The sequence below is a fragment of the Takifugu flavidus genome, chromosome 6 (genome assembly GCF_003711565.1).
Source record: "Takifugu flavidus isolate HTHZ2018 chromosome 6, ASM371156v2, whole genome shotgun sequence".
Classification (NCBI taxonomy): Eukaryota; Metazoa; Chordata; class Actinopteri; order Tetraodontiformes; family Tetraodontidae; genus Takifugu; species Takifugu flavidus.
In genome coordinates, this window is record NC_079525.1 from 1,223,984 (window position 1) to 1,237,500 (window position 13,517).

At 49.7% G+C, this 13,517-nt stretch overlaps 1 protein-coding gene across 1 annotated transcript; it reads left to right on the top strand.

The window, feature by feature from the left end:
* The first annotated feature begins 783 nt into the window (after positions 1 to 783).
* rps15a (ribosomal protein S15a) lies at positions 784 to 3,281 on the top strand. Its single transcript, XM_057036514.1, has 5 exons — positions 784 to 917; positions 1,627 to 1,764; positions 1,891 to 1,970; positions 2,131 to 2,216; positions 3,151 to 3,281. The coding sequence occupies exons 2-5, from the start codon at positions 1,632 to 1,634 to the stop codon at positions 3,242 to 3,244; spliced, it is 393 nt and encodes a 130-aa protein (XP_056892494.1). The 5' UTR covers positions 784 to 917; positions 1,627 to 1,631; the 3' UTR covers positions 3,245 to 3,281.
* Positions 3,282 to 13,517: the final 10,236 nt, after the last annotated feature.

The window sequence follows — 13,517 nt, forward strand, 5'->3', positions numbered from 1 at the left end:
AGTTTAAGGCAACATGGGAATGCAGCTGTATGCTGTGATGGACTTCTCATATAGCCTGACAGTTTCATTGTTTCTTTTTGATGGACAAATCTGATTATAGGTTTAAATGAGGATGGTCATTCAAAAAAAGAGTCTTTAAGTGATCATGTAAAGAGCACAATGTGATATACTTCATTAGCTTATGCGGTTACTTGAGTATTAAAAATCAAAATAACAACCAGAATAATCCACAATACCACAGTCATATTTGTGCATGTATATTTATTACTCTGATTAATTTCATTCATGAACACACATTCAAAACACAGATTTTCAAGAGGGAGGCCTAATTGTCTAAATTTATAGTCATTCATTATTATATGGACAACTATCTAACTATCTTCAGAAACATTAGTGTTGACCAAAGGTTAAAAATACAAATATATATATTTTTTGCTGATTTCCCACTCTTGAAACAGAAATTAAAGACAATATTATTGCGTTTTTTGGCATTTAGTGAGATTTTAGTGACCAAGTATCACATCAGCAGTGGTTATTGTGTTGAACCAACTGTAACTGGTATAAACTATTTCAGAGGCCAATGAGACAATTAAGAAAACTTTGAGTTGCGCTACCAAGCCCGAGTGGACTGATGCATGCAGTTGTTCCACCTGAACAACAGGTGGCGCTGCTTTAAATACGATGGTTTGAAAAGGTGAAAGTTTTATTGAAGAGATGCTCTTTTTCTCTCCATCTTAATTAAAATAAAATTATTTGGACTTTTAATGGTATCTATGTAATATGTATAGTCAATTCTAGGCAAGGGATTATATATTATTTGTAAAAATTTAAACATTTTATTTCGAAAACGTCTCTGGTTTTCCCATATTGCATTGCAGTTTTTTTCAACTTCCTCTTTCCGCCATATTGCAGAACCGGTAAGATGGCATTTTACTTTGTCGGCTACAATCTATTTGATATCTATTGCATCTAGTCGGCAAATTCAACGTTTTTGCAATCATATCAAAGCGAATATATTTTCCAAACATATAAAGTGATTATCGTCTCGATTGTTTAGAGGGAGTAAAATTTCAAGGCATTTCACGTAACAGTCACCCCCGTCTGGCCCTCAGTGTCAGTACGTCCAGATAAAGCACATTTGTAACTTTTACATTTTACTCAACACCCCCACACATTAATTTTAAGTTGGAATGAGCACCCGTAAACTCTCCGTTTGTGTCTATAACTGAGCACTCCTTCGGTGTCGCCTCGACCAGTGCCTGCTAACATAAATGGTTGCGCTAACGTAGCTTGGTATCGGCTAAGGGGTTTTCTCCGTCCTGTAGGAGGACCACGCTTCTCTGGGATTCCGTTTTCACGCACATTACCAAAAACGTTGCAAAAAAATCAAATCAAATGAAACCCCCGCAGTCAAATATCTACGTTAGCCGCGTCGCTAATGCGTTCAACATTAGCGACTCGGCTGCTCTTCATTTGCTGTATAGCCGGTTAATGTCACATCTGGCGTGTGTTCAAGTGCATGTCACCATTTAAAGATCGGTTTTACCTTCGCGAAACGCGGGTCTCTCCTGGTTTCTCTTATCTTCCTCTTGATGCTTGGATGCTGAAACGTGTCTTGTTTTGCAGGCATCATGGTGCGCATGAACGTTCTCGCAGATGCTCTCAAAAGCATCAACAATGCTGAGAAGCGTGGGAAACGCCAGGTCCTCATCAGGCCCTGCTCCAAGGTTATTGTGCGCTTCCTCACTGTCATGATGAAGCACGGTGAGTAGCTGACCCGCTGGGCAAATGGACGACGAAGATGTAGAAGTTCTGGTCTGGGTGACCTGTGCGACGCCGAGCCGCTCGGTGCAGTTTGGTTTCAAGTGCTTCTTTTTCTTTGTCGCCCAGGTTACATTGGTGAGTTTGAGATCATTGACGATCACAGAGCCGGAAAAATCGTCGTCAATCTCACAGGCAGACTGAACAAGGTAAATGGTTTTCTTTTTAACTTGCCGTGTGGCTCTTGCATCGGGTCCGAATTGTCTTCAGATGATGGGAGAGGGGCTGCGTCCTCGTAACAAGGCGGTTGGATCATGTAGAAGCATTTGAGCCGTAGGTTCAGCGTGTGACTCCTGCTTCTTCCTGCAGTGTGGTGTGATCAGCCCACGTTTTGACCTCCAGCTCAAGGACCTGGAGAAGTGGCAGAACAACCTGTTGCCCTCAAGGCAGTTTGGGTAAGATGACTTACCGACCCTCTATGCACACTGCTGTGACGCTTCGGAGCGGAGCGGCGCTCCAGACCAAACCTTTTTAATTGTTTCTCAAAAGTTGTGGCTCTAGTTTGACTTTGTCATGTAATTATTGTCGTTAAATCACTAGGGAGGGGAAAAAAGTGTATCTTTATTTAATACAATTCATTTAAGAGTTTACGGGGGGGGGGACTTAAAATTGACCATCGAAAAACAAACCCAGTGAGTGTTGAACAGCTCGACGGGTCGGGTCGGACCACGGACTTGCTTTCGTCTGTTTTGTAGCGCTCGTAGTCCCGAGGTGAACGAGTGTAACTTGCTACAGTTTAGCAGCGCAGAATTGTCCCGACTGCCCCGTTATTCACCGTCCCCAATAGGAATTTTTGCGTTTCTAGGGCAACGGGACAGTGTTGGTGGGATGGAGCCCTGGAGCGTAGCTAGATCGGCCAAAGGAGTCGAGCGTTGTGTTGGTCAGAGGCTCCAGCACCAGACAAGTGAACAGTTTAAGTGGACGTTGTCAAGCGTCTCCTCCGTATAGTAACGCACCTTAATGGCCCGTGGGCCCGCATGCTGACATTAGACCAGCGAGTGGTGTCTGCGCTGACGTTCCCACGTTGGATTCACATGTCGGAGCGTGGCGATTTCTTTTAACAATGCAAACTATGCATAGAAGCAGCTTTATCGTAAATTACGCTAAGGTGGCCGTAAATCCTCGTGTAATCCAGTCCAGGTTGGGTCAGATGTGCGTTTACATTATCACAGGATCTGTCGGACATCTGTCAAAAGATTGGAAACATAAATACCAGACTTGCTCTAATCTATCCAACATTCCTCTGACTCCTAACGGACTCGGTGATGTGGTGATGGTTGTGCTGTAGGTCGTGTGTATCAGGCTTAACATGCTGGTTTGTATCCACAGATATATTGTGCTGACAACCTCAGCTGGCATTATGGATCACGAAGAGGCCAGACGGAAACACACAGGAGGCAAAATCCTTGGATTCTTTTTCTAAAATGCAAAGAACTGCAAAATAAAAAACCCTGGAAAAAGCTGGGAGTCTGACTTATTTTGTCCGGTGTGAACGAGCCGAGCCCCGACTTCAACCAAGCCGCAGATGAAATCCGCCCTGTCCCCCGAATGGTTGATTTAGGCCGGTCGGCAACAGTTAACTTTACTGCATATCGAAAAATTAAATTTGCCAGCAGCTTTTCTGGCCCCTCTTCCGCTGGGTTATCGGCAGCATTTAGAGCCATTAAAGCTTTAAAAGCTAAGCTGTGACCTCATGAATTGAGATCAACGATTCGCACTGTAAATCTGCACCGGTCAGTGGTGGAACTGGTGCAGCACTGGTCCCAGTAGCCCCTCAGCTCCATTCGTAGTGAGTGTGGAGACCCTTCAGAGGCTCTGTGGTGCGTTTATGGGCCCGTCTGCTTCAGTGATGACCTGAGCAGGAGCTTTAACGGCCTGTTGAGGCATCACCTGTCCAGCTCTTCTCTGGGCTTTACTGGAAGCACCTGCTACCAAAACTGCTACATCGTTGCCTCAACGTTACTGTAAGAGAACGAACGACCCTGAAGCAAAACAAAAGGATGCATTAATATTGAAGGAAATGCTGCTTTTTGGCCCGTTTCTAGGATCAAGATCTTGAGATATGAACAGAAACGCTGTTTACTCACCTGAGGGGAGATGGGAAGGTCCCAGGGCATCTTAGAGACGGGATCACTTTGAAAGGATCCTGATCACACTCGTGCCAGTTGAAACGTAATAACTGCTGACGGCAAATCTTTAGTTTCTGCAACATTTACTCGCGTTACGTTTAAACTTCCAAAGCTGAATATGGTTACCATATTTGTGGAGTAAATATAAAATGACTGCAGGTCGACATTAGTCCCAGCGCCCAGACCTGTCGGGGGAGTTCCACTGTTTGCCACCTGGGGGCAGTAGATGCGCGTGTCCAGCCTTCCTGCCCCAGATCTGCTGTCGGGTTGATTGACAGTCAGCAGCAATACTAATTCTGATTCATCAGCTAACAGGGAAGCTACTGGATTTCCAAGCTGTAATCGGTCCTCATCTAGTCAGATCCTCTCACCTTGTCGAAGGTGACCAAAACGCTTTAAATGGAAGCTCAAAGGTCAATATATCATATATATAAAATGAACTGTCTCAGCGCTGCTTTGCAGAGCAAAAAGAACTCCATCCCGTTAGCGTGGCCATCCCAGTACAGCAGGAGATCATATATTCTGCTCTGCAGCCTCGTCATTCATCCCCCCACCCAGCGCGGCTCTGATAGACGCCCCTATCTGCAGAGACCTGAGCACGTTTCTGAAACAAATGCTGAGCAACCCGGAGGGAGATATGCAAACGTATCTTCAGTGGGCGACAGCCAGAACGTTCTCGAGGTTGTTTTGCTTCCCTCGCCGCCTTCTGCCGGATCTCTGCACGTGTGCCGGGCGACTCGGGGGTGGAGGGTGCGGGTGTGGCTCTGCGCGTGCATGTGCCGCGCGTGTGATGAACGAGAACGTTAGGCAGCCGTGGATTTATGGCTGGGAATTCAGCCATCCGTTCAGGTCTGCTGTCCCAGGCTGTCCTCAAAGGCACCGCGGTCCGTCCTCTGTGGGTCCCGGGGTCCCCCTCCAGCCGTCCAGGTAGAGGAGGCAGCGGCCGCCCTCGCGGCGTGTTAAGCCCCAGTAAATTAAGAGGCAAATGAGCACAAGCTGCTCATGTACATACAATAACAGAGAGGCCAAGAGGGGCCAGCGAGAGGCTGCCATTATTAATCAGGCCTCTCATTTGTCCACTCTGGATCACCTTGAGCAGCCCAGCGCAGCGTGGCCTCTCCCGGGCACCGCGCACAGTGCACGCAGCAGTAAATAAAGAGGAAGATGTGATTACAATATAGACATGAATAATTAATAAGTGTAACCTAAAGCGCGCTCACGCGGGCCCCTCACCCACACGCTAGCCTCCATAAATCCATGCATGTGCAGCAAACGTGCGCGCAGCACCGCAGGTAGACGGCGCCCGTGCTCGGCCTCCACCCGCCGGCCCACGGCTCTCCTCCACCCCGTCACATCCAGCCGCACCAGCAGGTTGCTGCGTTATTTTGGTCTGTTGAAAAAGCTCTTTTTTCCTTTTTTTACTTGCTTTCCCCGCGGGTCCGGAGCTTCTATTTGTAACTATACTGTCGGACATTTCCTCTGCAGGCTCTGCTGCAGGAGCCCGTCTGCCAACATACAAGCCAGCTTTCTATTTACTGGCAGCCAATCATTGAATCTCAATACAGTAACCTTTTTATTTCTTAGACCCCCCCAGAACACGAGAGGTTTGTTCTCCAAGTCATAAAAATAAAAGAGAATCTGTACTTGGAGCGCGCTACTCCTTTTAAATAAAGAAATGTTTTGCTTTCTGTATGTCAGAGAGCCTGCGAGCGTGTCTGTCGCTGCTTAGCAAAGCTTTGAAAAAGCCGCTTTGTGCTGACATTCTGAAATTTGGCCTTTGCGCCGTTGCTAATGCCCTCTCCACTGCACCCTGCATGATGACATCACCTCCCGATGACAGCGTGCTGCCTTTGCGGGCGTAGGAAACAAAAACGTCACAAACGGACGAAGGCGTCCGACCGGCCTCAGATGTCGCTGGAGCACATCGGGACGTTGGTGCGCTCAAGAGACGGGAATTTAAAGCGTTGGCGTGTCCTGCAGCCAGAGAGGGAGCAGCTGGAGGAGCTGGGGAGGCCCCCCGGAGCTCCACAAGACATCAGACCCAGCTGGACACCTCCGGGGGAGGTCAGGATGTGTTGAAAGCCTCCTGCAGCCGTCGGAAGCGCAGAAGTGACTCTGTCTCTTGTCTCCAGCTCATTAGCATGACACTAAAGACATCACATCAAGTTGAGTTGCTAATAGTGTAGGCGTGGGGGGGGGGGGGGGCGCCCCCTGGTGGTGGGACACTGCAATTAAACAAGCCCCACCTTCCTTCAATGTTATTAGAACCTCTTGTTTGATTGGCATGTGAGCTGTGCGCGTGATTGGGCGGGAGGCTTGGTGGGCAGGAGCTGATGAGGGTTGTGTTAATAATGCCTGAAATGAATCCTTGGATCCGTGACACCAGATCCCAGCTCGGCCTGGAGGGCGCAGAGGTCCGAGGCAGCTGCGATCCAGGCGGCCGCCCCGCAGTTTAGGTGCCGTCCTCCTCGGTCGGCAGCCTCCATATTGATTTGATTAGTTGCTAATTAAAACTTGGCAGGCTGGGCCGGGCACAAAGGAGATCGCTCAATTAGCGGGGTGTCAGAGAGTCTAATTCTGTCTCTCTCGCCCTCTCTCACCCTGTCTTTCGCTCCCTCTCTCTTTTTACTCCATCACACATCTTCATTCAGGATAATGAGTCGGAAGGACGAGTGAAGCGGGAGGCAGGAGAACTCTCAGAGGGGCGAGATGCAGCACTCGGGGAGCTAAAAGCATCCAGGCCTGTAATCCTGAGGCTAATCTTTACTTTAAGATGCAGTTTGTCAAGTGGCAAAGAAAGCGCCGTTTGTTTGGGCCGTCGCCTCCAGCACGCCCCGACGGGCGCTAACTCGTGGTAAGCGAAGAAGTAACGCGCGAGCGGTTTGAGCTGTAGGGGTGCGCCTCAGGGAGGGATGGGAGATGCTAGGAAAGCCGCTTTCTGTTCCGAAAACAGCGCATGTGGAAGCCGACCTGGGACAATAAGGTGCTGCAGGTCGTGCACGTGCTGATTAGCCTCCCACCTTTTAGCTAAAATAACCCACCGCTGTCCTACACGTCCTGCTGGAACTCTAATAACAGTATTTACAGGAAGCGGCTCTCCGATTACTGATACGTTTCGTTAGCGTGTCGACGTCGCTGCTGAGGAATTCGGCCTCCTTCCCGTCGCCTTGGGGTTCGCACGGGGTCACGGGGTCACGCCGCTTCACAGAGCCGATCTCTGATTCTTGGTGGGAACGCGATATTTAAAAGTAAAGTTGAGACCTGAGGAAGGTGGGAAAGCTCAAGCATCGATACAGGGCGGGTTCAGTATGTTCGTACCTGTGTTTTAATCCCAGTGCGGTTTGATGCGTCCTGTCGTGACCCAGGATTCAGAGCGGAACGCACCACTGCGGATATTTGTCCACGTTGTTATCGGTTAGCAGCAGGAGTCTTGGCTCAAGTCCCACATGGACCCGAAGCTTTTCAGCCTCATTCCTGACCAGGGAGAAGCTGAGAGAGCAGACGGAGGTTCAGGATGTGACTCGAATGTGTGTCATCAACACTGTAGCGCGTGGAACAGAGAACACATCACCCTGTGGGGAGAACACCATCACCATCACCCTGTGGGGAGAACACCATCACCATCACCCTGTGGGGAGAACACCATCACCCTGTTGGAGAACACCATCACCATCACCCTGTTGGAGAACACCATCACCATCACCCTGTTGGGAGAACACCATCACCATCACCCTGTTGGGAGAACACCATCACCATCACCCTGTTGGGAGAACACCATCACCATCACCCTGTTGGGAGAACACCATCACCCTGTGGGGAGAACACCATCACCATCACCCTTTGGGAGAACACCATCACCATCACCCTGTGGGGAGAACACCATCACCCTGTTGGGAGAACACCATCACCATCACCCTGTGGGGAGAACACCATCACCCTGTGGGGAGAACACCATCACCATCACCCTGTGGGGAGAACACCATCACCATGTTGGGAGAACACCATCACCATCACCCTGTGGGGAGAACACCATCTTGCTTCTCTCACACTTCTAGATAAATGTAACAGTCTAGCAAAACTGGACAGAGGCTTCATTCATTAGTCAACTTTGTACTGTTGTATAACTTTACAAGCAGCCCTACTGTGTGTGTGTGTGTGTGTGCGCGCGCGTGTGTGTGTGTGTGTGTGTGTGTGTGTGTAAACGTGGAGTCCCCGGTTGCTGCCAGCAGGCTGCAGGAGCCCCGGCTCACCTTGGACAATGATCGACTGTGGCTTTTATACAGTTCCTCCATTTTGCCGTGCGCAGCGCTGCCAGTTGCTGCTGCCAGCAGCGATCGCTCACAGTCTGGGGCTGATTCGCCCAGAACAAGCGGGGCTGCGGTTTACATAGTGGGCTATTGTCTGACGCCTGGATGCACGCTGGGAGCCAATCCCCTCGAGATGCATGGATAATGCGCATTCCTGCCGCTCACACAGAGGAGCTCTTACACAGCGTGCCGCCGGAATGTTCCGCCCCAGCTGAAGGCCACACCGAGGCGATGCTGCATATGTGACCTGCAGTTCTGAACCTTTTTCCCATCATGATGAGGCATCCAGAAACACGCTAACTTTAGCTTTAGCGGGGCTGTATATTCAGTTTTGCTCCAACCCCTCTGACATTTACAAAAGCCCGCTATTGACCTTTTTATTCTGCACGAACTAGCACATTTAGCATTTAGCAGCAGCGTTTTCTGACTGACGCCGATGGTCCAACCTCACATTAGATGCAGGGATACAGAGCTGGAATAAAAACATTAAAGCATCTCACACCAGACTAGAGACTCCTTTGAGGCCTGTGCTAAATTAGCAAACATATATCCCGCTAACCTGTCTGACACGCTGCTGGAGTAATCCCGTGTTCCTGGTGGAGTTCAGACCATTTTCAGGCCCGATTACAAACTTCAGCAGATGCTCTAACTGTTCATGACATTGATTTTATGTCTCCTGGCCCACAACAACAACAACACAACAACAACAACAACAACAACAACAACAACAACAACAGGGCGCTCGACTACGCTGCATTAACGCAGGCGTTTAGAAGCTGATGTGTTACACGATGTAATTCCGTGTTGCTTTATGTTCTGCCTCCTTTCTGGGTCTTTTAAAGCTGCTTCAGATGTCTTTGCATTCTGGGCAACAGTACAAACTTTGCTCTGTTAAGCTGCTCTCTGTTCAAAATGTCACACTTTGATTGCGAGGTGGCCCCCCATCACAGATCCGAAGGTGCTGCTGCGCAATTTAATCCGAGGAGATTGAGACGTCACTTTAAGGGCAGGGAGAATCGGAGCGTGTGTGTGTGTGTGTGTGTGTGTGGTTAGGGTACCTAAAGAGAATAGCACTGATTCATTATAGCCTCCTTACTTGTGTAATGTTCCAATAAATCTGCAATCTACAGAGGTTAAGGGTTCGAATCCCAGATGGGTAGCTCCGGATTTTGCCGAAGTGCCTCTCTGACGACTCTTCCTAAGTTTGTGTGTGTGTTCGTGTAGAATGGTTGTGTGTCACAAACATGATAGAGAAGAATCTCAGTTCTATTTTTCTATTTTATTCTATTTTTTTGTGAAAAGCGCATCTTATTTTGGCTGCGAGGGGGCACTGTGTGGCTTATTTCACCACTTGGCAGCCACAGAGCAGCATTCCCATTCATCCGGAATACTGTTTCTCGGCATCTGATGAATGTTTGTCCAATATTTGCTCAGTTTTTAGCTGCTTGGCTTCTGAAATGCTGAAATCACAATATCTGCCTCTCCGTTGTGCCGAGCTGCTCGTTTGGTGCTGAGCAGGAAATCTCTTGAGGGCTTTTAGAGCCATTTTTTCTCCTCTGAACGCGGACACCTGCTTTGTCTGAAAAACGAGGCGAAGGGGGCTCCAAAGGTGTTGGGAGCAGAAGATAAGTAGTCGCAGTTCCCTGAGACCCATCCTGTAACGGAGGTGTTAATAGCGGGATTCATTTTCCATTGTTTATTGAGTCCATTGAATCATCATTTCCTAGATATCTTCGTTATTGAAACAGGACAAATACAAATTACAGCCAAATTTCTCAACAGTAATGGAACCAACATTTTCTGAAGGGCGCCAAAATTCAACAAGAACACCATCTGGCTTTAGGGTTTCGTGTTTAGGGACGCATGCTGCCTGCCAGACGATGCACCACCATTTACAGCTAGCATAACAGGCTATGTGCGTGTTCTACATGTCACATATCGACTACCCAAATACACAGCCTATTAACAGTCTATTTTGGCTGCTCCTCACAGCTTCAAATAACTGGTTGAGGGTTAGAACCTACAAGGAAGAGGCCAGAATATGGTTTAGGTTTAGGTTGACATTTGTTTGTGATGGTTAGGAGCTGGGGAATAGAACATGTCTTTGAAAGTCCTCGCAAAAATAGATAAAAAAGGATGTGTGTGTGTGTGTGTGTGTGTGTGCATCAGGTGACAGCGAGGGATGGGTACACGGGCCAGTGTGGTAATGAAGGACTGATAAGTCCCTATTTCCCGGGCCTGGGTTAATTGTGCCAGCAGATAAAGGGTAATAAATTGTCACAGGGTAATGGCAGGAGCCCAAGCTCAGCCCTGTTCCTCATTCATCACGACTGGCTGGTCCTTCGAGGCAGCAGAGCAGGCAGGATTGAAGGGACGTTCGAGCCTGGCAGGCGAGGAAGGAAAGACAACGCTCACAGGGGACGGAGGAAGGGTATGGGAAGGACGGGGAGCCTCGGCAGCACCTGCATGCTGCCTTCCATCAAAAACAATCCTGTCTTATCTTCCAGTCCTCTAAACTGCACCAACAAACTGCAGCAATTTCAAAACGACATCAGGTGACCCGTTTTTCACAGTTAGGAAAGCGACGCATATTTAGGAGATGAATGTGACCAATGAGCTTGACCAGACCACGCCCACTCCGACATCAAGCCCCGCCCACAACCACATGCAGACAGAGAGCATTTAATGGCCACAGATGCAGGTAATGACACACCTGATCATCCCTAATAACCCGAACTCGTGCGTCTTCATTAACGTGGCCGCGCTTCCAGCTGTTGGCAGCTTAAAAACTCGTTCCCTGCTGGCAGTGGAACGATGTAGCTGGCATTCCCAGCCTCTGGAATGGTTGTCAGCTTTCCAGATGCCAGAGACGTCTACGTAGCCCGCCGGGCTTGTAAAAAAAAAACAACCCAAAAATCCCAAAGCAAACCCTCCGCAAGCTCATTTAATAATGTCAGGAATGTCATTTTCAACAGCGGCTCCTGGATCCGCCGGGTTGGAGACGGGGAAGCGGTGCGCGTGCGTGTGCTGAAGCACGATGAATACCTTCAGAGGTGGAATCTCGCACGTGGCGCCGGCCCATTGCATAAAGAAACAATTCCCAGCGCGTATTTTAGCGGAGGGCGGCGTTGCCACCTTGGCTTTGCGCGACGCGCCGCTTCCTCAGCGTGAGGGATGGTGGCGGCTGCAGGGCGGTGCGCGGGCATGAGGAATGACGCACCCCGCGCTCCACACACAGCGCAGGGAGCTGATGTCCCCGCCACGCACGGACGACGGTGGGCGCGCCGTGACAGATGATGCGTGCGCAAACAGTCAGCACGTACGCCGGGGCCGCCGTTCCTGGGGACTAGTTTATGTGGGTCAGACACGGCGCGGCGAGGGGGGGAAGCGCGGATGTTTTTCATGGAGCCAATAAAGGGAGCGAAAACATGCCCTTGAGATGTGACTCCTTGTCTCGCAGGAAATCATCATGCAGAGTTATGTGGCGCACGTCTGAGACGCTGAGCCATGAAAGGAGCCCTTAACGCGCCTCCGTCCCGCACCCGTCCCGCATCCGTCTGCAGCGCTGCCGTCTCCGGCGGGGCCGCTCATTCATCCCGGGCAGGAATGTTACAAGAGCCTTTTAATGAGGGAGGAAATGGCGTGGCAAGCAGAGGTGAAGCTGCATTCGGGTGGAATCTTTAGATTTCCCCGTCGTGTGCTGGGCGTTTCTCCCCCGGGGGGGGGGGCGTTATTTTATACTCTGTGAGTCGCTTCCTCTAAAATGATATCAAAGAAACTTTAGTTAGCGGGAGAGGTGGAAAATGGAGACAGCAGGCGGGAATATATGGCATCAAATAAAAGCGAGGGAAGGTGTAACACTGGGAGACGCATAAAGGAAAGCGGAGATTAGTGCGGAATAAAGGAAGGCTAAATCTGTTCCCTTCCATTCATGTTGCATGTGTTTATCTGTGAGGCAGGAATTCTTGCCGACAACTCGCAGGCTTGGCAGGCCTGACCTTTCTAAAGAGCCAGATGTTCCGAAATGAGCTTAGCGCTGATTTCTGTTTGTGTTCCGCCATCGCGTCGCAGGCGCTGATGAATACCAGTGCTGAATTAACCGTGGTTTGTTTTGGATGCTAATGAGGCCAAAGACTGACAATGTCACCTGCTAGTTAGCGATCACGCTCCTGCTAATAACAAGAAGCTCTTCCTGATGCTAAGATGCTAACCTAAAGCTAGCTTAGAGAGGTTACAGACCACCCCTCTGTACGGTACCGAGCTGCTTTGGTACGCTGCCGAGTCGTGTTGTCGTATGTGAAGTTTCTATTTTATCCGCCAGACGATTAGAACGCTGAAGCCCAATCTGTCGGATCTGTTGCCAGTTCAAAGACTTTGGCTTGGTTTGCAGAAGGTCAGGGGTCAGCAGAGGTCACCTGCAGTTCAGACGGTGCTCCCTTCAACAGATGTGCCCGCTTTGCTCCGTGGGAGGAAGGAAATTCCGTGGGCAACTCATTGCTTTAACAGAAAAGAAGAAGAAAGAAGAGCTAGCTTAGCTGTTCTCTGTTTCATAGAATCCACTTTTGACTTTAATTCCCGGGCATCTGGAATCTTCTCTGCAGGAAATGGTGTGCCACAGGCGGCGGGGGGAATCCAGCAGTGACAGACATCCCAGCAGTCCGCTGGTATAAATATTATTAAAACATCTGTTACGCTGGACCAAGATAGAACAAAGCTTTGCCGAACGGAGGGAGGATTTCACAGCGCAGCGGAGATGACAGGGAAAAGGAAGGGAAAGACAAGCAAATGGAATTCCTAAAAAAGAACAAGGCACCAAGGAAAGTGAGGAGCTGGAGAACGGCGGACCGGTCCGCTCCATCTGTTCTTCGCCCACCTGGCTGCTCGCGCCGTCTCTCCGCTCCAGCGCCCAGCGTTCACAGCTATAAATCTCGCAGTGGCATTTGGGCCGGCGAGTCCGGCGTCAACACGGCCGGCGAAATGTCAACGCAAAAAAAGGCGGATAAGCCGCACTCGGAGAGAGGGGAGAGCGGAGGCAGGAATGTCAGCGCACTTTAACACGCTCGCCATCCGTCTTCATGACATTCAAGACATCCATCCCTCCGTCCCTGCGGCCACGGCGTGCTAACGAAAAGTTTCCAGAGAGGGTTCGTGGGGGGGGGGCTCCAAGCTCGCCATCTTTAGGCCGCCATCTTTGCCCGAGTCTGCATGAAGGGCTCCGAGTCCAGCTGCTCGTCCGTCGCCTTTCATATTCTAACATTTG

What these genes read in the sequence shown, in the direction of transcription:
- rps15a (XM_057036514.1), top strand. Translation starts at nt 1,632, where the DNA reads ATGGTGCGCATGAACGTTCTCGCAGATGCTCTCAAAAGCATCAACAAT. An exon ending in TCACAGGCAGACTGAACAAG is followed by an intron (nt 1,971 to 2,130) that starts GTAAATGGTTTT and finishes TTCTTCCTGCAG; the next exon opens with TGTGGTGTGATCAGCCCACG. An exon ending in TTGCCCTCAAGGCAGTTTGG is followed by an intron (nt 2,217 to 3,150) that starts GTAAGATGACTT and finishes TTGTATCCACAG; the next exon opens with ATATATTGTGCTGACAACCT.